The sequence below is a fragment of the Micropterus salmoides genome, unplaced genomic scaffold (genome assembly GCF_014851395.1).
Source record: "Micropterus salmoides isolate LMB-PRFRI ecotype aquatic unplaced genomic scaffold, ASM1485139v1 Ms_hic_scaffold_9, whole genome shotgun sequence".
Lineage (NCBI taxonomy): Eukaryota > Metazoa > Chordata > Actinopteri > Centrarchiformes > Centrarchidae > Micropterus > Micropterus salmoides.
The window spans coordinates 4,407,049-4,426,507 of record NW_024044681.1 but is presented as its reverse complement, the minus strand read 5'-3'; the positions used below and the strand labels follow the sequence as shown (position 1 = coordinate 4,426,507).

General features: G+C 45.4%; 1 protein-coding gene across 1 annotated transcript in view; it reads right to left on the bottom strand.

Annotated features, from left to right (window-relative positions):
- stab2 (stabilin 2) overlaps positions 1–17,951 on the bottom strand; it is a 43,398-nt gene extending 25,447 nt beyond the window's left edge. Inside the window, exons 1-23 of the mRNA XM_038708672.1 lie at positions 17,823–17,951; positions 15,417–15,541; positions 15,050–15,165; positions 14,228–14,313; positions 13,119–13,185; positions 12,926–13,021; positions 12,048–12,170; positions 11,288–11,484; positions 10,442–10,569; positions 10,210–10,343; positions 9,852–9,931; positions 9,473–9,622; positions 8,832–8,975; positions 8,686–8,748; positions 8,460–8,576; positions 8,325–8,378; positions 8,157–8,237; positions 4,232–4,384; positions 3,224–3,283; positions 3,022–3,123; positions 2,800–2,886; positions 2,357–2,468; positions 2,093–2,273 (exon numbers count right to left, since the gene is read on the bottom strand). Coding sequence (XP_038564600.1) covers positions 2,093–2,273; positions 2,357–2,468; positions 2,800–2,886; positions 3,022–3,123; positions 3,224–3,283; positions 4,232–4,384; positions 8,157–8,237; positions 8,325–8,378; positions 8,460–8,576; positions 8,686–8,748; positions 8,832–8,975; positions 9,473–9,622; positions 9,852–9,931; positions 10,210–10,343; positions 10,442–10,569; positions 11,288–11,484; positions 12,048–12,170; positions 12,926–13,021; positions 13,119–13,185; positions 14,228–14,313; positions 15,050–15,165; positions 15,417–15,541; positions 17,823–17,909 — 2,543 coding nt within the window. The 5' untranslated portion in view covers positions 17,910–17,951. The remainder of the gene's footprint in view (positions 1–2,092; positions 2,274–2,356; positions 2,469–2,799; positions 2,887–3,021; positions 3,124–3,223; positions 3,284–4,231; positions 4,385–8,156; positions 8,238–8,324; positions 8,379–8,459; positions 8,577–8,685; positions 8,749–8,831; positions 8,976–9,472; positions 9,623–9,851; positions 9,932–10,209; positions 10,344–10,441; positions 10,570–11,287; positions 11,485–12,047; positions 12,171–12,925; positions 13,022–13,118; positions 13,186–14,227; positions 14,314–15,049; positions 15,166–15,416; positions 15,542–17,822) is intronic.
- Between the last annotated feature and the right edge of the window lie 1,508 nt (positions 17,952–19,459).

Here is a 19,459-nt window from a genome sequence, read left to right as displayed (position 1 = left end):
CTGGTTGCTGTGACGACAGTCGTTACAGTCGTTAAGACTACCTGTGGCCAAAACTGAACGACCATCGTTGGTATCTTCACCTGAGGCCAATAGTTTGTTGAGTTTCCTGGGAAGTGATGAATCCTCCTCCTTCAGAGGAACAGCACCGAGCCACTGGTACAGATATGTGGACGACACCTGGGTCAAAATTAAAAGCCTTCACAGAACACATCAGCTCTGTGGACAGTAACATCAAGTTCACACGAGAAGATGTTCACAACAACAGTTTGGCCTTCCTGGACTGCGCTGTACACATTGAAGAGGACAGGAGCCTGCAGATTGGTGTTTACAGAAAACCCACACACACAGACCAATACCTACTGTTCGATTCCCACCACCCACTGGAGCACAAGCTAGGGGTCATGAGAACACTGCACCACAGAGCGGAAAACATACCAACAAGCGCCCAAGCCAGAGAGAAGGAACAGAAGCACCTGAAGGGGGCACTTACAGCCTGTGGAGACCCTAAATGAACCTTTGTGAAAACAAAGAAGATCCAAGATCCAAGAAGAACAAAACTACAGGGGAGGAAATGAAGGTCAAACGCAACAACATTGTTGCTCCGGATGGTTCCTGCTCAATTTACCAAATCTGGTACCTGGTACTTTTTCTGGCATCCCCGCCGTAGAGTTTCCAAGCGATCTGAGGCGATGCCACAAGGTGATACGGAAACAGTGTAAGCTGCTGATTGGTCAGGGAGAATCGTCACTATTCGTAGCATTATCATTGCGAGCACCACACGCGGTCCTAAACAATGTCCTAAAACATTTTATAGTAGTTTAGCCAGAGACTGTGAGACAGTAGCTGTCACAATACTCTCTGGACTTTATTAACGTATCCTTCCTCCATCGTCCTGTTAGTTAATATTGTGATGTGTTTTTGTGGGCGGGGCTTAGGAGGAAGCAGAATGATTCCACCCACTTCACTAACGCTAGCTAGTTTTGTTAGCGTGTTTTTTAACAATGACAGGAGAAAATCAGATTTTATCTGAATATGTACGGTCACTCACGGCCTGGACCCTGATTGTTATTTGAAAAGTTAACAGATGGAACCAGATTAGCCAACCCGTGCAACTGAGGGTGCATAAATCTTTAGATGCCACTAACTTTGTGCTGAATGATCAACACGTTCTCACTCCCGACTCGTCACATATGGACGCTTGGTCAAGGCCCTTTGACGTTGCCTTTCAACGCCCTGGGTACCCCTTTACCATCATTTATTGACGTTTAGGGCTCCGCAGTCAAGTTAGCAATGTTTAGCAACAACAAATATACAACTTCTGGTAAAGTTAGCAACAATAAATATGCAACGTCCAGTTAGACTTTCAAAATAAAACCCTAGTGTTTTGAAACATCACAATTTTGAAACGGCGTGTTATTAAAGTCGTGAAACGTTGCAGTTTGGTTAGGTTTAGGCAACAAAACTACTTGGTTAAGGTTAGGAAAAGATCATGGTTTGGGTTAAAATAACTACGTACGTCAGTTTACACGTAAGTTAACTAACGTCACTTACGTCAATTTACCTAAATAAAAATATTTAATGTCGACTTTTTGCTTCACACGTGACACGAACTCCGGTCTCCTGGTTCAAAGTCCGGGTTCTGGCCCTCCATCCACCTCCTTACTCAGTCTTTTCTGTTAAATATCTTAAACCTGCCTTTACCGTCAAAAACGGTAAATCTACAGGGCTTCCCCCACTGAGCTGACCTATGACGGTAAAGGGATCACCAGTGCGTCACACACTGACAACGATGGCTCTTGACCATGCGTCCATATGTGACGACTTGGGAGTGAGAACGGGTTGGAACGGTCGAGAGGCGGGGTGTGTGTGTGCGGCATCGCTACGATGACCTGCTACTTTGAGGTGGTACTATATCTGCAATGGAAAACAGATTTAAGGAAACAAACGCATGTCGAGTAGAGGCGAGTCGAGCTGGTACCAGCGAGGGTTAAGTTTCCCGTAAACTTTCCATCAGAAGTTGGATCTTTGGGGTTGAAGTGAAGAAACGAGACTCAGTGTTAAACCTGAGTGTGATGGATGCAGGTGAACTCACCTGGTGGTTCCCTGGCTGAAGACGCAGTCTGAATGAGCGTGACAGAACTGAACCTGAACGCCGCAGGCCGTCGTCCTGCGATCGCAGAACCGACCGGTGAAACCCGTCAGACAGGAGTCCAGCTTACATCGACCGTCTGAGTCGGGGCGGTTGTCACACTGACCGTGGATACAGGGACAGGCTGAGGACAGACAGGTGAGCTCTCATCATCCTGACATCACACAGACCTGAATGATGTCACAGGAGCGGACGACTCAGACTTACTTCTGTCACAGTTTGGTCCATATTTGTTGGAGGAGGAGCAGTACTGACAGCGAGAGCCGCTGAAGTTGGAATCACAGACACAGGATCCGTTTCCTCCGAGGCCCTCCAAACACTGCAAACAGGAAACACACAGGGGCGTTACAGTCGCCTGCAGGAGCGGGAGGACTGAACCGGATGGATTTAACTCTATATCTTTGGGTAGGAAGACGCAGTCCTGGTTTTACTTGGACTGTGGCTTGTGAAGTGGAGTTCTGGATCTAAGGTGACACCTGGATCTCTAACCTGCCTACTGGGTTTCAGAGACAGTGAGTTCAGTTTGTGGCGGATCTCCGGTCTGTGACCTGTAGCCCCTGTAACCACCGCAGACGTTTCACGCCTGGTGTACTCAGGAAGTGTTGAGGACTTGATAAGAGCGTGTTTCAGTGTGTTGATACTGAATCTACCTGACCGTGTCCGGAGCACGGAGTCTGGTATCCACCTGGACAGGGACTGCAGTCCGGACCGTAGAAACCTTTACAACATGCCGGAGTCTGAACACAGAAGCACATCGGCGAGTTAACACCTCCTTCATATGAAGAAATATGATGTACATATTCACAGGCTCCGTTATTCTAAGTTTAGTGAACGTGTATCTGCTGCAGGACTAGATCCATGTGATTGATTACCGTGACCGTTGCGTTGCAGCGAGGTCTGCAGCCGGTTGCCGGGATTCTAACCGCTGATGGGCCGATGGACAGAGTGTAATGACAGCCGAAGATGGACAAGCCCTGATCAATAAAGAGATGGATCATGTTTCTGGATTCAGACTGAAATAAATAACGATATAATATCAAAGAGAGGGATAATAAACAGAGTGGGACGTCTTACTGTATGAACTCCAGACGTGCACTGAGACAGTTTGACCTTCGAGCAGCTGACACATTCACCCTGAAAAACACACCACATTTACATTTACTCATTTGGCAGAAGCTTTTATCTTATCTCTTTAGCTTTTACTGACAATCCATGCTAGTAAGAGCTGTTAGCACCTACGGGAAGAATTAAGAGTTAACAAAAGTGCCATCAACGCAAGAGAACTGTAAGGAGGAGCTTCTTGAAGTCAGAGAGGGACGCCCCTGCTCTGATGGCGTGCGGCAGCTCGTTCCACCGTCGTGGTGTCACAGATGAGAACAGGGACTGGGGTCGCTTTGTGTGAGGGGATGGCAGAGCAGGCGGCGTTCGCTGGAGGAGCCCAGAAGCAACGTAAGCTTGTATTATGGAGGTTAGGTAGATGGTGCGGACCCAGGAATCACTCTGTATTCAGCATTAGGGACTTGGATTTGATTGTGGAGGCCCCGGGGAGCCAGTAGAGGTCACTGAGTAATGGAGGGACATGAGTCCTTTTGGGCTGATCAAAAACCAGACGCTACGTTCTGATTTGTAGGGGTTTCACTGCACGAGCTGGAAGACCTGCTAGGAGGGCAGAGAGATAACCATGGCCCGGACCAGGCCAACTAATTACTGCTTTAATGCAAAATTTTATTCCACCACACTGCAGCTCATGATTGGTCAGAATAATAATAAAATGTTTGACTTGATTCATTGATAAGAAGCAGCAGTGGAACAGTGGATAAGACACATGCCTTTGGTGTGAGAGACTTGGGTTCAATTCCCAGTGTGACACGTCCACCAGTATGTCCCTGAGCAGGACACTTAACCCCTGGTTGCTCCAGAGGTGTGCGACCTCTGACATCAGTTGTAAGTCGCTTTGGATAAAAGCGTCGGCTAAATGAATAAATGTAAATGAATGTAATCTGTTCAACAGAGTTAATGAAGTCAAAGTCAGGAGCCAGAACAAACTCTGGAAGAAGCAACATGTCTGCTGCTGAAGCTCACCTGGATGATTTTGGTCTCGGTGATGTCACACCTGTGGGGCAGCACCGGTTTGATGGAGGGCGGAGTCAGAACTCCATCTAATAGATACAGACGTCCGTTGTTAGCTTCCACTGCCGCCTCCAACACGGCCGCCCCGTTGACCAAGATCTGACCCTGAAGAAGAAACACGCGTCTCACAGATCAGCAGAGTATCAGTCTATTATCATCAACTAGATTAAAACCTTTTTAATAGTCATTTCTTTTCTTTCGCGATGTGATGTGATCGGAGTCTGAGATGTAACTGTTCATTCTGTATTAATACAACTGCATGACCACAGAGTGAATCAACTGCAGGAAGAAAGTTGTTTGTGCACAAGCCTGCAAATGAAACACTTCCTGTTCTTGAAGCCTTTAGACTTCAGTCACGGTCCTGGTCTCGTCTGAAAGGAAACTCTTTGTAGTAAAAGAGCAGGAGGAAGAGTCGCAGTCTAACACACTTCTCTGCTCCTCCATTTCAGGAGTTACTTAGTGAAAATCCTATAGTGACGGTGTCTGCCCCCCGACCATCGAAATTATTTAAAAAGGTAAACAGAAGAGGAGCTGTGCATAAAAACCTCATAAAAATTAAAACCACAAGAGCAATAGTGCAAACGAATAGGAGAGTTAAATGTGGACTCTTAAACATCAGATCTCTCTCTTCTAAAGGTGTACTAGTAAATGAACTAATATCAGATTATGATATTGATTTATTTGGTCTTACTGAAACCTGGCTGGGTGATGGAGAATATGTTAGCCTAAATGAATCCACCCCTCCCAGTCATATTAATACTCACATTCCTCGAGGCACAGGCCGAGGAGGTGGAGTTGCAGCTATCTTCAACTCTAGCCTACTAATCAGCTCTAAACCTAAACAAACTATAACTCATTTGAAAGTCTTGTTCTTAGTCTTTCGCACCCAAGTTGGAAATCACTGCAACCAATTCTTTTTGTTATAGTGTACCGAGCACCTGTTCCGTACTCTGAATTCTTATCTAATTTGCAGAGTTTTTGTCAACTTTAGTCCTTAAAACGGACAAAGTTATTATTGTAGGGATTTTAATATTCATGTGGACGTTGAGAATGACAGCTTCAGTACTGCGTTTATCTCTTGTTAGATTCCATGGCTTCTCTCAGAGTGTTCATGAACCGACTCACTGTTTTAACCACACCCTTGACCTTGTTTTGGTGTATGGTATTGAAATTGAACATTTAATAGTGTTCCCACAGAATCCCTCTTTATCTGTTGTTGTTGTTGTGTGTTCTTCACTGTTTGATAACTTTTGAGTTTGTATTGCTGAACTACTCGCCATTGGGCAAAATGTTTTGTCTGATAGATGATGTCTGTCTGATAGTGCTGTAGCTAAATTTAAGGATGCGATTCCATCAGCTCTAAATTCATTATCTAGTCACAAAGTAACGGAGGACTCCTATGCTAATTTCAGTCCCTCCCAAATCGATCATCTTGTTGATAGTGCTGCAGGCTCGCTGCGAATGACACTCGACTCTGTACCCCTCTAAAAAAGAAAATACTAAAACAAAGACGTTTAGCTCCATGGTATAATACTGAAACTCGCAAATTAAAGCAAATATCACGGAAACTTGAGAGGAATTGGCGTTCCACCAAACTGGAAAATTCTCGTTTAATTTGGCAAGATAGTCTTAAAACTTATAGGAAGGCCCTCCGTAATGCCAGAGCAGCGTACTACTCGTCATTAATAGAGGAAAATAGGAACAACCCCAGGTTTCTTTTCAGCACTGTAGCCAGGCTGACAGAGAGTCACAGCTCTATTGAGCCAAGTATTCCCATAGCTCTCAGTAGTTACGATTTCATGAGCTTCTTTAATGATAAAATTCTAGCTATTAGAACAAAATTCACCAAGACCTGCCCTCAACTGGCACCGACTTATCTCTTAACTCAGGAACCTTAGAAACAGCTGTAGAACCAGATACATGTTTAGACTGTTTTGCTTCCCTCAAACTTTACCAACTAACTTCAATAATTTCTTCATCTAAACCATCAACCTGCCTCTTAGACCCCATCCCGACTAGGCTGCTTAAAGATGTTTACCCTTAGTCAGCACTCTATACTAGATATGATCAATCTATCTCTATCAACAGGCTATGTGCCACAGTACTTTAAAGTAGCTGTAATTAAACCTCTTCTGAAAAAGCCCAAACTTGATCCGGATGTTTTAGCCAACTATAGACCTATATCTAACCTTCCATTTCTCTCTAAGGTTCTGGAGAAAGCAGTTGCTAAACAGCTGTGTGACTTTCTACAGAGCAATAGTTTATTTGAGGATTTTCAGTCAGGATTTAGAGCTCATCATAGCACAGAGACAGCACTGGTGAAAATTACTAATGACCTCCTTATTGCATCAGACGATGAGTCCTCCATGCATGCCAAAGTTCCACAAGGATCTGTCCTCGGACCAATCCTCTTCACTTTATATATGCTTCCTTTAGGCAATATTATCAGGAAATATTCCATAAGCTTTCATTGTTATGCAGATGATATCTATCGATCAAACCAGATGAAACTCTAAAGATATAGTTTCCCTTGATGGCATCGCCGTGGCCTCCAGCACCACTGTGAGGAATCTTGGAGATCAGGACAAGTCGTTTAAGTCTCACATTAAGCAAATTTCAAGGACCGCCTTTTTTCACCTACGTAATATTGCAAAAATCAGGAACATCCTGTCTAAAAATGATGCAGAAAAACTAGTCCATGCATTTGTTACTTCTAGGCTGGATTACTGCAATTCCTTATTATCAGGCTGCTCGAAAAAGTCCATTAAGACTCTTCAGCTGATCCAGAATGCTGCAGCACGTGTTCTGACAGGAACCAGGAAAAGAGATCACATTTCTCCTGTCTTAGCTTCTTTGCATTGGCTTCCAGTAAAATCCAGAATAGAATTTAAAATCATTCTTCTTACCTACAAAGCTCTTAATGGTCAGGCACCATCTTATCTTAAAGAGCTCATAGTACCTTACTACCCCACCAGAGCACTGCGCTCATCCCATTATTGCATGTTACTAACACAACTTCTCCCCTTTCTGGTAGTCTTGTGCTTTCTCGTCTCTCCTCTCTCCTCCTGTCACTTCCTGCAGGTGTTTCTGGCTCTGGAGCTGTGGAGTCTGGATCTGTGGTTGCGGGTCACCTGCTGCCCCCGTGTTCCTGCTCGACACCCTCTGCTGCAACGACTATTGTTGCTAGTCCTGTTGTTATTATTGTTATTATAATCATTAACATTACGATTGTTATCATTAACACTACTGTAAATATCTGTACCATTTTTCATTTAGTCTATAGCAACATCACCTTTACTGTCTGTACCTCTGTGTGGATATTGTGTAGGCTGCCTCCCTCTCTCTCTCTCTCTCCTTCCCTCTCTCCCTCTCCCCTCCCTCTCCCTCTCCCTCTCCCTCTCTCTCTCTCTCTCTCTCTCTCTCTCTCTCTTCCCTCCCTCCCTCTCTCTCTCCTCCCTCTCTCTCTCTCTCCCTCTCTCTCTCTCTGCCGCCCACCCTGAGTCATGGTTCTGCTCGAGGTTTCTGCCTCTTAAAGGAAGTTTTTCCTTGCCTCTGTCTCCTAGTGCTTGCTCTTGGTGGGAACTGTTGGGCTTCTGTAAATATCATCATAGAGTATGAAAAGCGCTGTGAGTTAAAAATTGAATTGAATTGAATTAAATTATGAGAAAGTCAGAATGAGTCTAAATGATACTGAACTAAATTCACAAACAAAAACATTCCCGCCTTTTCTCTTATTATTTTGTCATGTGACAGCCGTCCTCTTACAAGAGGAGCAGCGGTTGCTGCAGGGATGTTGGGATCTTAAAATGGTTGATGGAAGGACTTTGAGGTCTCAGTGAGCTCAACACGGAGAGAGATCTTTAAGGTCCACACTTACGTTTTCTGTCACGTTTATCGTCAGAACCTGATTGGCCATTGTCACAATCCTGGGTCTGGACACGGCGTTATAGACCTCCAGCTTCAAAGCGGGAAAAACAGTCATCATCACATGAACCATCACAAAAGGTACCTTCAGAATAAAAGCTCAGAGATCGGCCGTACTGACCGCGGTGGACGGGATGATGTGGTTCCTGAGCAGCTCCACCAGTTTGCTGTGACCCTGAAGGTGGAGAACAATGATAATGTTTGTGGATCGTTTAGTTGTTCAGACCTGGTTCTGTGGGTGTTGAGTGGTTCTTACTTCAGCACTGCTGAGGAACTGCAGGTGACCTTCAGTCATCGCATCAAAGGCTGAACTGCTGGGAGCAAAGACGGTGATGGGACCAGGAAGGTCCAGGAGTGACGCCAAGTTAGTTTTCTGCAGAGAAAGTGGTCCATCAGTAAATGTGAGACATAGAAACCCTTACTGTAGATGCATGTTGCAGTTCAGTAGATCTACTCAGAGTAGATGATGGTGGTCCTCGTACCTCCAATAAAGACTTGAACTTGTCGAATTTGCCGTAGTCAGAAATGATCTTCATCAGGTTCTCCTGCAGGAAACATGCAGACGTTCACGTAAAGAGACAAACGAGTGAGTTAGTTCTTTGACATGAAGTCCTCTCTGGGTTTTCACCTGTGTGTCGCTCTCCACTGTGGGGGGGACGCTGTCCATCAGCTTATTGATGATGTGAATCATCCCGTTGGATGCGACCACGTCCGACTGGATGATCACACCTTTTTTCCTGCTGCCATGGATCCGGATTTTAGTCTGAGAGTCCTGCAGGAGAACAGAAAGAAAAGCAGCTGGTGTTTGGAGAGAAGCTTCTCTGGACTGCAGGTTTCTGGAGGCTTTGACTGACATCAGACACTGAACCTGGACTCAGACTCTACATCTGTTCTGTGTCCCGCAGGTAACCTGGAACACCTCCCTCCATGCACCACTGATTTTTCACACCCCCCTCAATACCAGCTCCACCCGCACCCCCTCAGTACCTGTTGCCTTTTTGTTCACTGTATTTGCAGTAAGCTTGTTGTTTGACTCTTCTGTTGCTTCCCTTGAGTCCGGGTCATAATAAATGTCTGGACTCCATACTAATACTTGTTGAAGGATCTCGGAGCCTTATTTAAAACCCTGACCCTACAAAAACCATCACATCTGATTCTCATTGTTTTTACTGACACTCGCTGTGTAATGTGGCGGTGCCCGATGGCTTTGTTGCTTTCAGAAAGTTCCTCTTGTGATGCTTTAATGTTTCATATTCAGAACCAACTCACCCCCTCTGATATGTCCGTCTCAGCTGGTTTTCCGGTCAGAGTGTAAAAAACGTCGGTTTTCTTCAGAGTGTCAAAGGGCATCACCCCGGCAACCAGGTGCATCTTACACAGGTATTTGGCTTTGGACAAGTCAGCTGTCAGAGTCCTCACCTGGTCAGCACACAGACGAAAACATTACATTCTTTAATCAGCTTATTTAAACCAGAGCTTGGTTTCATTTTATCCTGATTTTATTTTCATTGTAGAAATGTTTGTCTCTGAAATGAACCTTCAAAGTGAAATACTGTCAGAGACAACAGGAAGGAAGAAAAAGTTCCAAATTATATGAACGTATGGCCTCTTGGTGCCTCCATATGTGTTTATTTGATGTGATTCTTACTGGAGTTCCTTTGAAGCCTTTATTGATCGGGACAAAAACAGTGAAAGGACCCAAATTCTGCAGAGGCCATGAAAAAGAACCTGAAAACACACAGACTGAATGTTATATCTGTTCATGTGAGACACATCAGAAATACTTCGAATGTTTGAACATTCTCAGTTACTGTAGTATCTGCTCCTGGAAACTTCATTATGGTTACGGACAGGGAAAGTAAACTATGGTTCAGGTAAGGGTGAACAAATGGTTCCACTTCTTTGGAGGGATCCTCTTTTTGTCTTTATTTCCAACATAAATTATTGATAAATTCATGACAAATGAATGAAATGTTTGAATTTCAGTGACTAAATCGTCGTCGTACCGAACAGCGTGATGGCGTTGCTCAGCTGACCGACCCACTGTCCTCCAGGTTCTGTGTTCAGACTGTTCAGACGCTGGATGATGTTCCCATAACATAATTTACCGTTGCCAATGTAACCCTGAAGACAGGTGCACCTGGGAGGACAGGAGACGAACCCACGTCAATACTGTGATCCATGTTGAAAACAAGCAGTAGAAGAAGTAGTGAAAATAAAGAAGATAAAGTGACTGACTCGACTCTTCCTGGGCCCACCGTGGCACAGTTGGCGTTCTTGTGACAGGAATCAGGTCTACAGGAGTCCTTCAGGCTGCAGCCACCGTTCGACAGGTTGTCAAAACCAGGAAGACACTCGCAGTGAGACTAAACAAAACACAGCCAGGACACAGAATTAGATTCCTCTGCTGCCCCCTACAGGCTGCAGATCATTACAGCCACAGTACAAATGAGTCTGCCAATAAAATAAAAACAGTTATCGAATTAATGCCGATTCTTTGTTCTATAACGTGTTTCTAATCCTGATTCTGAATATCTTCCTGTTCTTGTTCCTGAACCCGATTCTGTTCCTGATCCTGACCTTGTTCCTGAACCTCATTCTGTTCCTGATCCTGACCTTGTTCCTTAACCACATTCTGTTTCTGATTCTGATGTTTTCCTGATCCTGACCTGTTCCTGATCCTGACCTTGTTCCCGAACCTCATTCTGTTCCTGATCCTGACCTGTTCCTGACCTTGTTCCTGAACCTCATTCTGTTCCTGATCCTGACCTTGTTCCCGAACTTCATTCTGTTCCTGATCCTGACCTGTTCCTGACCTTGTTCCCGAACCTCATTCTGTTCCTGATCCTGACCTTGTTCCCGAACCTCATTCTGTTCCTGATCCTGACCTTGTTCCCGAACCTCATTCTGTTCCTGATCCTGACCTTGTTCCCGAACCTCATTCTGTTCCTGATCCTGACCTTGTTCCCGAACCTCATTCTGTTCCTGAACCTCATTCTGTTCCTGATCCTGACCTGTTCCTGAACCTCATTCTGTTCCCGATCCTGACCCTCTTCCTGAACCTGATCCTCAGTATTTCCTAACCTTTCCCGGTCCGTCGTAGACACAGCGTGCAGAATCGGCTGAGCAGCCTCCCTGTTTGGTCTGACAGGGATCGATGGCCATGCAGACTCGTCCGTCCCCACTGTAACCCTCGTTACAGGCACAGAAGTGCTGGTTTGGACCGGTGTGGACACAGGAGGCGTGGACATGACAGACCCGCTGGAGACATGGGTTTATGGCTGAGGAGGCGGAACAGAAAAGAAAAAACACAATGAAGTTTCAAGTCTAAACCCACAGGACTTGACTGTGAGCGCAGACGATGCTTCCTAGACTTAATCCTTTTCAGATACTGTTCATGTTCCTGGTTCTCTTTCAGCTCCAGATTCTATTCCTTCACCTTATCTTGATCCTGATCCTAATTCTGTTCCTTTTCATATTCCTGAATGATCAAAATCTTGTTCTTGTTTCTGGTCTTGATCCCAATCCAGAATTTTAAGGGACAGGAAGTGGTTCGGCAGAAGGAGTGTTGGTCTGTGCTGGTGTATAGAACTCTCTCCAGCCCACTGCCCCCATCACATCCTGGGCACGGGCACTGACTGTTGCTGATTGGCTGGAACAGTGTTGTGGGGAAGGCCCACACCACTTTCTTTGTTTTCTGTTTACAGAGCCAGGGTAGGAAAACCAGACAGCCAAACAACTTGTGAGGAAACTCTCGCTGAATTTAATTAACATTGTGATGGAATACAATCGCGTACTATCCCTTTAATGTGTAGGTTGAGCAGGTGGTAAAACACAAACTCACATAAACACTGAGCTCCTGATTTCTGGTAACCAGGCAGACACTGACACACCAGCTGTCCGGTCAGAGCTTCCTCCATACACCGAGAGTTCTGCTGACAGCTGAGGGCGGCACACTCAGGTAACTCTGAAACACAGGACAGTTTCAGCACAGTAACAGTAACAGTCCAGGTGACAGGCAGCTGAGAGTCGCACACAATAGCTCTGAAAAACACAACAGTGCCAGCACAGGTAAAAGGTGACAGGTAGAAGATAGAGGTAACTTCAAACAGAAACAGGTACAAGGTGCCAGGTACTGGGTCAACACATTCTCACTCCCGACTCGTCACATATGGACTCTTGGTCAAGGCCCTTTGGCGTTGCTTTCTAACGCCATGGGTACCCCTTTAGCCTCATTTAAGACGTTTAAGGCTCCGCGGTCAAGTTACGCTTACAACAAATATGCAACGTCCGGTTAGACATTCAAAATAAAACCCAAGAGTTATAAAACATCAACATTTTGAAACACCATGTTATTAAAGTAGTAAAGTTGGCATGTCAGTTAACACATTAGTTAACTTAGGTCATTTGCATACCTTACTCTATCTACGTAACTCACGTAACAAACACAACTATTTAATATAGTCTCAAAGCCCGGGTTCTGGCCCTCCATCCACCCCAACCACCTCAGTCTTTTCTGTTAAATATCATACATCTACTTTTACCGTCATAAACTGACGCCACAGGGCTTCCCCCACTGCGCTGAACTACAACGCTATAGGGATCCCCAGTGCGTTACAAACTGATGCCGATGGGTCTTGACCATGCGTCCATATGTGACGAGTCGGGGAGGGAGAACGGGTTGACTGGGTCCAGATACCAGAAACAGAATAACTGACTGACCTTGATCACAGTTTGGACCTTTGTATCCAGAGAAACAGGTGCAGGTACCAGAACCTTTCAAACCAGAGTCACACAGACCGTGGACACATGAGCACTCTGCAGAACCCGAAAACACAGAAGAAGACATGTATGAGGAATAAAAAGTGAACGATTCTGAGGAAACTGTGATGACTGATGTCACCTGAACACTTACCTGAACTACAGGTGGGACCATATCGACCAGGTGCACAGTCCTCACACGCTGTTCCTGCAAAGCCCACCTGAATCCATCACACACACATACACACGAAGATAAAATCTTTATAAATTCATCTGCAGTCACAAATACTTCCTTTTAAAGGATCCACTGAACGGATCCCTAGAACCTGCTCAGTGGCAGAAGAACCTCTTACGATTACTAGAACCACATAGACGTTCCCAAGAACCTCCTCACTGACAAGCACAACATCCCAAAGCACGTCAAGAACCACCTATCGTACCCCAGGAACCTCCTAAAAGATGACTAGATTCAAGAATGTTTTGCCAGAACCACCACTGTCTGTGAAACTATCTAAGAGACTCCCCCTAAATCTCCTAAAGGAAACCTGGAACCTCCTTAATGATAATCAATGACCACCAGAACCTCCAAGGGGATGACTAAAACCGTCTAATGTAACCTTAAACTCTCCTCAGTGACCATTAGAATCAGCTAATGTACCACTTGAACCACCTAACATACCCTTAAAGCCAAGTTAATGACCACTAGAACCTCCAAAAGAACTTCTGGAATCACAAAAAGGACAACAACATGCGTGTTAGTAATGAGTTGTTCCACCATAGGCCACCAGAACGGCTTCAGGTATACTTGTCGGTGGAACCATCTAAAGGACCCCTTAATCTCCTAAAGGAAAACTAGAACCTGCTTAATGATATCAATGAACGCTAGAAGCTCCAGAAAGGACCACCATCTACAAATCCCTTTAACCTCACCAGTGTCCAACAGAACCTCTAAAAGGATGACTAGAACCATCTAATGTTACCTTAAAACCTAGAACCTCCCAAAGGAAGAGCAGAAGCACATCCATACCTCTAGAACCATCTCAGTAACCACTAGAACCTGAACCTCTTAAATAATTACTACAAACACATAAAGGTTTTAGAGAAACTCTTTAATTTGTAGAAATCTTAGTAGAATCTGTGAAAGGACCTAATAAAAGGTTTCACCAAAGAAAAACTAGAACCAGCTTAGTGAGACCTGCGGTCACACCTCCTCTGGCTGAGTCCTCTCAGTGTGTTGTTGTACGCAGGTGTGCGTCTGGTTACCTGGCAGCTGCAGGTTCCGTTTCCTCCCAGCCCATCAGAACAGAGTCCTCTGTTGCTGCAGGGTCTGTCGGCCCGATCGGGACACTCTGAAACACAAATAGCACATTCACACCTCGCTGAGAACACAACAGGAAACAGTCTGCAGAGCTCCTTCCTGCCCCTCTTCCCTTTCTTATCTGTCCATGTCATCCCTTCACCATCCAGCTCTGTTTCCTCCTCGCCACTGCAGTCCTCTCAGACAACAAATCTGACTGACTGTCACAACATTTATCTTCAGGACCACAAGAGTCCAGCAGAGAACTCAGAGTCTGGCGGACTGAAGAGACACAGTGGACGGTCTGAATCGGTATGTTTGTGTGTTTCAGGGTTAAACATGAGGCTTCCAGTCAATCCACCTCCATGTGTGACCGTCAGCACATTTCTGTCCCGCTGACCGAGGATCAGTACAGAGGAAGGAAGTCCTGGTTCCTGCAGGATGATCTGCATCCTGCGGGACTGAACATGCGACGGGAGTCACCTTGAGGAATCCTCCACACTCAGCAACTCCTCATCAAAGACAAACAGCCTTTAAACGTTAGTCAGCAGCTGTGGATGAAGTCTACTTCAGTAAAAGTACTAATACCTCACTGGAAAATACTGATTCTCCTGGTCTTTGTCATTCTGACTGACCTGTCACACACGTCCTGCTCTCCATGAACCATCAGGTGTCGGTGACCCAGAGACCTTCCCTCTAGCGCCACCAACAGGTCAAAACCTTAACGTATCAGGGTCAATCTATGCTGTGGTCAGAGGACGAGCCCTTTAGGTTTGTTGTGTACTCACCGATGCAGTCTGGACCCCAGAAACCTGGACAGCAGCTCTTCACCTCCTGCTCTCTGTAGCACTCGAAGGAGCAGCCGTTGATGGACAGCTTCAGACTGGCGGTCTTGATGTAGTACCTGCACAGAGAAAACCGGTTTCTGGACACGCTGGTGCTGATGTTTAAAGACATGTCGGTGCTGGGACTCCGGCCTGGCGGGTTACTGAACTATCTGTTACGTCTCGAGCATGTGATCATGGTCCTGAGCAAACAAAGAAATGATCTTCAGGACTGAAAACTGTGAACGATCTGATGTGTGTGATGTTTGCCGCCGTGTGAGGGCTCCTGTTTGTGTCGTTACTGTGTGCGTAACAGAGTCGGGTTCCTCACTTGCAGTCCTGGGATGTGGATCTGGGGGTCTGTTTGAATCCTGATGGGCAGGATATCACCAGGGTGATGCTGCAGGAGTGACACGCTGTCCGAGTCCTCAGCACCGTCGAGTTGGAGCAGAAGTTCTGGGAATCAAACACAGCACCTGGTTCAGCATCACCACATCACGTTTAGCTTTAAAGAGGCGCTATTCTGCTTTTCCCCGTCTCCTTTATTGAGTTTACATCTTTTTTGTGCTGTAACAGGTTTGCAAAGTGAAAAAGCCCAAAGTGAGTTCCCATCTCCCACAGAAAACTCTGCTCTGAACTGAAAACAGCTCATTTGTAGTCCAGCCGCTAAACGCGCCTCATATAACGCTCGCCAAGCGGCGACTCGGACACGCCCTCAGAAACAGCGAGCTGCAGCACACAGCTCTCCTCTCCCTTCCAAACACTAGCTACCCTCCAGGCAGTCAGTGGACAGAAAGTTGTTCCTGTGATGTAGAGACAGAGCAAAAACTGTACTCTTGTCAAAAGGCATCTGAAATAACAAACAAACTCCCATGAGTACTACCTGCACAAAGTGTTTGCTCACTGGTCAACTTTAATCGTATAAAACGTAATTTCCCATCAACAAAAATGTGGCGAGTAACTTTGGAAAACCACCAGCCATGTCGAGCCCTGGACGTGTCGTCCAATCAGTGATGGGAAAACAACCTTCACTGCTGCTCAGGCACTTTCAGAGTCGATGTCGACGTGTTTCTGATCAGCTCCAAGAGTTTCCTCTACGAGCCTCTGGGCTCACTTCCTAAATCCTGGTTCCAAAGCAACACCTGCACACCGACTGCTGACCGCAGCTAAAAACTACAGCAGGAAACAGAAATCGTCCAGAAAGCGTCTTTGTTCTGTCTGATTCTGATGTCCTGGTGCATCATCTGGAAAAGCAGCAGAAGCAGCCTGAGAGGTTCAGCGCAGCTGTGACAGCTGATCAGAGCTCTGCTCAGGTCGGCCGTTCTGTTTTATAAATCCTTCATTTTAAACGTCTACTAGCTTTTAAGATGCTGGAGATCAAAACAAAGCAAAGGTCTGAATTATTTCACTCTGTGTGGGATGAATCCAGAATCTTTCTGTGATCTTCAGACTGAGATGCGCCTGCGTTTCACTGACCCTGATTTTCCAGGGGAAGACTTCATGTAATGAATCACTGTGTAGAAACCTGATGTGTGTTTCTGAAAGCCGTCACGTGAGCTGTTCAAACATCAGAGCGCTAGGCGTGACGCAGCGTAAACAGGAAGTGGCTGTGATAGCACTGCTAGCTGCTGTGGTTATCAGCTCCATCTGATCCACCCAGGAAACACACAGAAACACTCACACAGGTCCTGGAAAAGACCTGGAAAAGACCTGGGATACTAATACAGCTTCCAAACTTTAGTTTAAAGGTTATAAAAATCCGAAGTCCTGATTAATGAAGAAACATCGTCTGCGCAGACACATTCACAGACAGAACAGCTCAATCCAAGGATCCAAGGACCTGCCTTGGACACCAAGGAGAGGCTTTAAGGATTTAAGGGTCTCTTAACATAACAAGTTTAAAGAGTTCTGCTCTCTGGTTTCCAGATGTAGCTGCAGCGCTTTGAAAAGTACAATCTAAATATAAAATAATGTTCAATTCAATTCAATTTATTTATATAGCACCAAATCACAACAACAGTTATCTCACAGCGCTTTTCATAAAAGAGCAGGTCTAGACCGTACTCTGTGATGATATTTACAGAAGCCCAACAGTTCCCACCAAATGTCAACCATCTAATTTAACTCAGTTCAGCGGTTTGAAGTACTTGTACTTTACTTGAGTATTTTCTCCTTCTCCTCCCTCTCAGATATTTTTACTTCTCTACGTTTATCCGACAACTTCAGTTAAAGTCAGAAAAATCTGAAAACTGCATCAGTTTACAAAGTTGAGCCGCCAGGATCTTTATGTGAAGATTTGCTGCTTTTCTTTGAATTACTTTAACTGATTTCGTGCTGCTGGTCAGAGAGAAGGAACTCTGTGACGTGTTTTTTCACAGTGTTTACAGCCGATTCATGGAGAAAATAATCAGCAGATTCATCCAGAATGAAAAGAATCATTAGCTGCAGTCTGATACTAAATAGTTCAAATGAGCCTCAACAATCAGAGCTTTCCGTTAACGAGGAGGAGGAAGAAGAATCTAACAGGACAGTGTGTACTTTCACTTTGAATACTTTAAGTACATTTTCCTGATTATACTCACATGCTTTTACTGCAGTAACATTTACTTTTACTTGTAACAGAGTATTTTTACAGCGTGGTATTAGATCTGAATACTTCATAAGTTCATGGCTGCAGTTATTCAGAAGCACACACATTCATATCTGTCCTCAGATAAACAATAACGAGAGATTCTACCTGTGGGGAAGCAGCTGAGCTCGTCTTCATCACCATCATCATCATCAGAGACACAAACAGCAGCTTCAAACTCCGACAGGACTCCATGATGTCTGTCCTCCCTGAGCCTCTCAGCTGATCTGTGGTCAGTCTGTGTCTGTCCTGCTTTTCAGCCTCCCAGTCGACCCCCCCCCCCCCCCCCTTGTGTTTCCTGAACTTTTCCTGCTGACTCAGACGTTTTTTGACACTCAGGAACTTTCAGACGGACGTCAGGTTTGTAAATCTGAATGTCTTTGAGCTCACTTTCTGCCAACGTCTTTTAGAAAAAGAAAAGTTCAAACTAAAAGAAACGCAGAGTTTTAAACATCTCTCTGCCTTCAGAGCTTCATGTGGTGAGAACGCGTTTTTAATGCAACAATCAAGCAGCTTTAATCAAACACATCACTCCCAAACGCTGTGCAGATCACGGTGGACCACATGTGTCAGGAGGGGGCAGGTGTGGACCAGGTGTGTGTCGGGGGGAGCAGGTGTGGACCGGGGCCTCACCTGGGCGAGGGTGTGGTCTTGCAGAAGGCTGTTTCTTTAGAAGCTGATTGTTGTTCAGGGAAGCGGTCATGGATCTGGTTCCTCACTAAGAAGCAGGAGTCCACCTGGACCCCCTTACCTTCTGTTTCTCCTCCTGAACTCTGAGCTGTAGTGTTCCTCCGTCTCTGTGGGACATCTCATGAACAGGATGTCTTCCCCAAGCCTGTGGAGGACAGAGTATTCACTTACTGTACTACTAAAAGTACTAATACCTCACTGTAAAAGTACTCTATAACAAGTAGCGTTGTAGTACTCGAGCCCGATTTATTTCTTAACATCCAAACTTTGATTGGATGGAAAACGTCTTCAGATGCAACCAGTAAAGCACGTGCTTATGATGTGTGCGTTATCAGCAGATTGCGATGACGGAGCAGAAGGTTTGAGGGAAACGAAAAGAGAGCAGTCCAGGATTTCCTGCCATTCACTGCACTCCCAGACAAAGTGCTGAGCGGCAGGACTAACAGGACGACGCTTCATCATAAATGCTACAGGAGGAGAAGCTGCGGCCTCCAGCCGGACTCCCGCTCAGCTCGTCTCCTGGATCTCTGAAGGAAGTTCAGCTCAGCAGGTCTGGAGCGGTTCAGGTCTTAGTGGAGGTGAACAAACACCTGAGTATTATCGGACTCACAAACAAACACCGCGGCTGTTTTTAATGTTGTTCTTCTGTGATGACGGGGACGGGGAGGACGGGTTTTTTTGGAGACGGTTCAGCCGGATCTGGATACTGGGAGGAAGTTTCTGTGGAGAGAGAAAAGACTTTGCACAGACCAACATGTGTGAGTTGTGGAAACAACACGTGATCCACATGTAACATGAATAAATGTCACACAGCTCAGATATGTTATCTGTTACTCTGTGGTTACTGTGAACTTCCTCTTTGGTCTCGTTTGTTTCTTCTTTCTTAAATAAAAGACAAACAGACTTAAAAACTTGATTTCCTGCATTCTGGAGACATTTTCTGCTCCAATGTCTTAATTTATGGAAAAGGAAACAAAAGTTCTTGAATAGAAAAGTCAAACAGAATAAAGGCAGTGATCAGCTGCACATCAACGCACATTTGTTTCTTCTATATT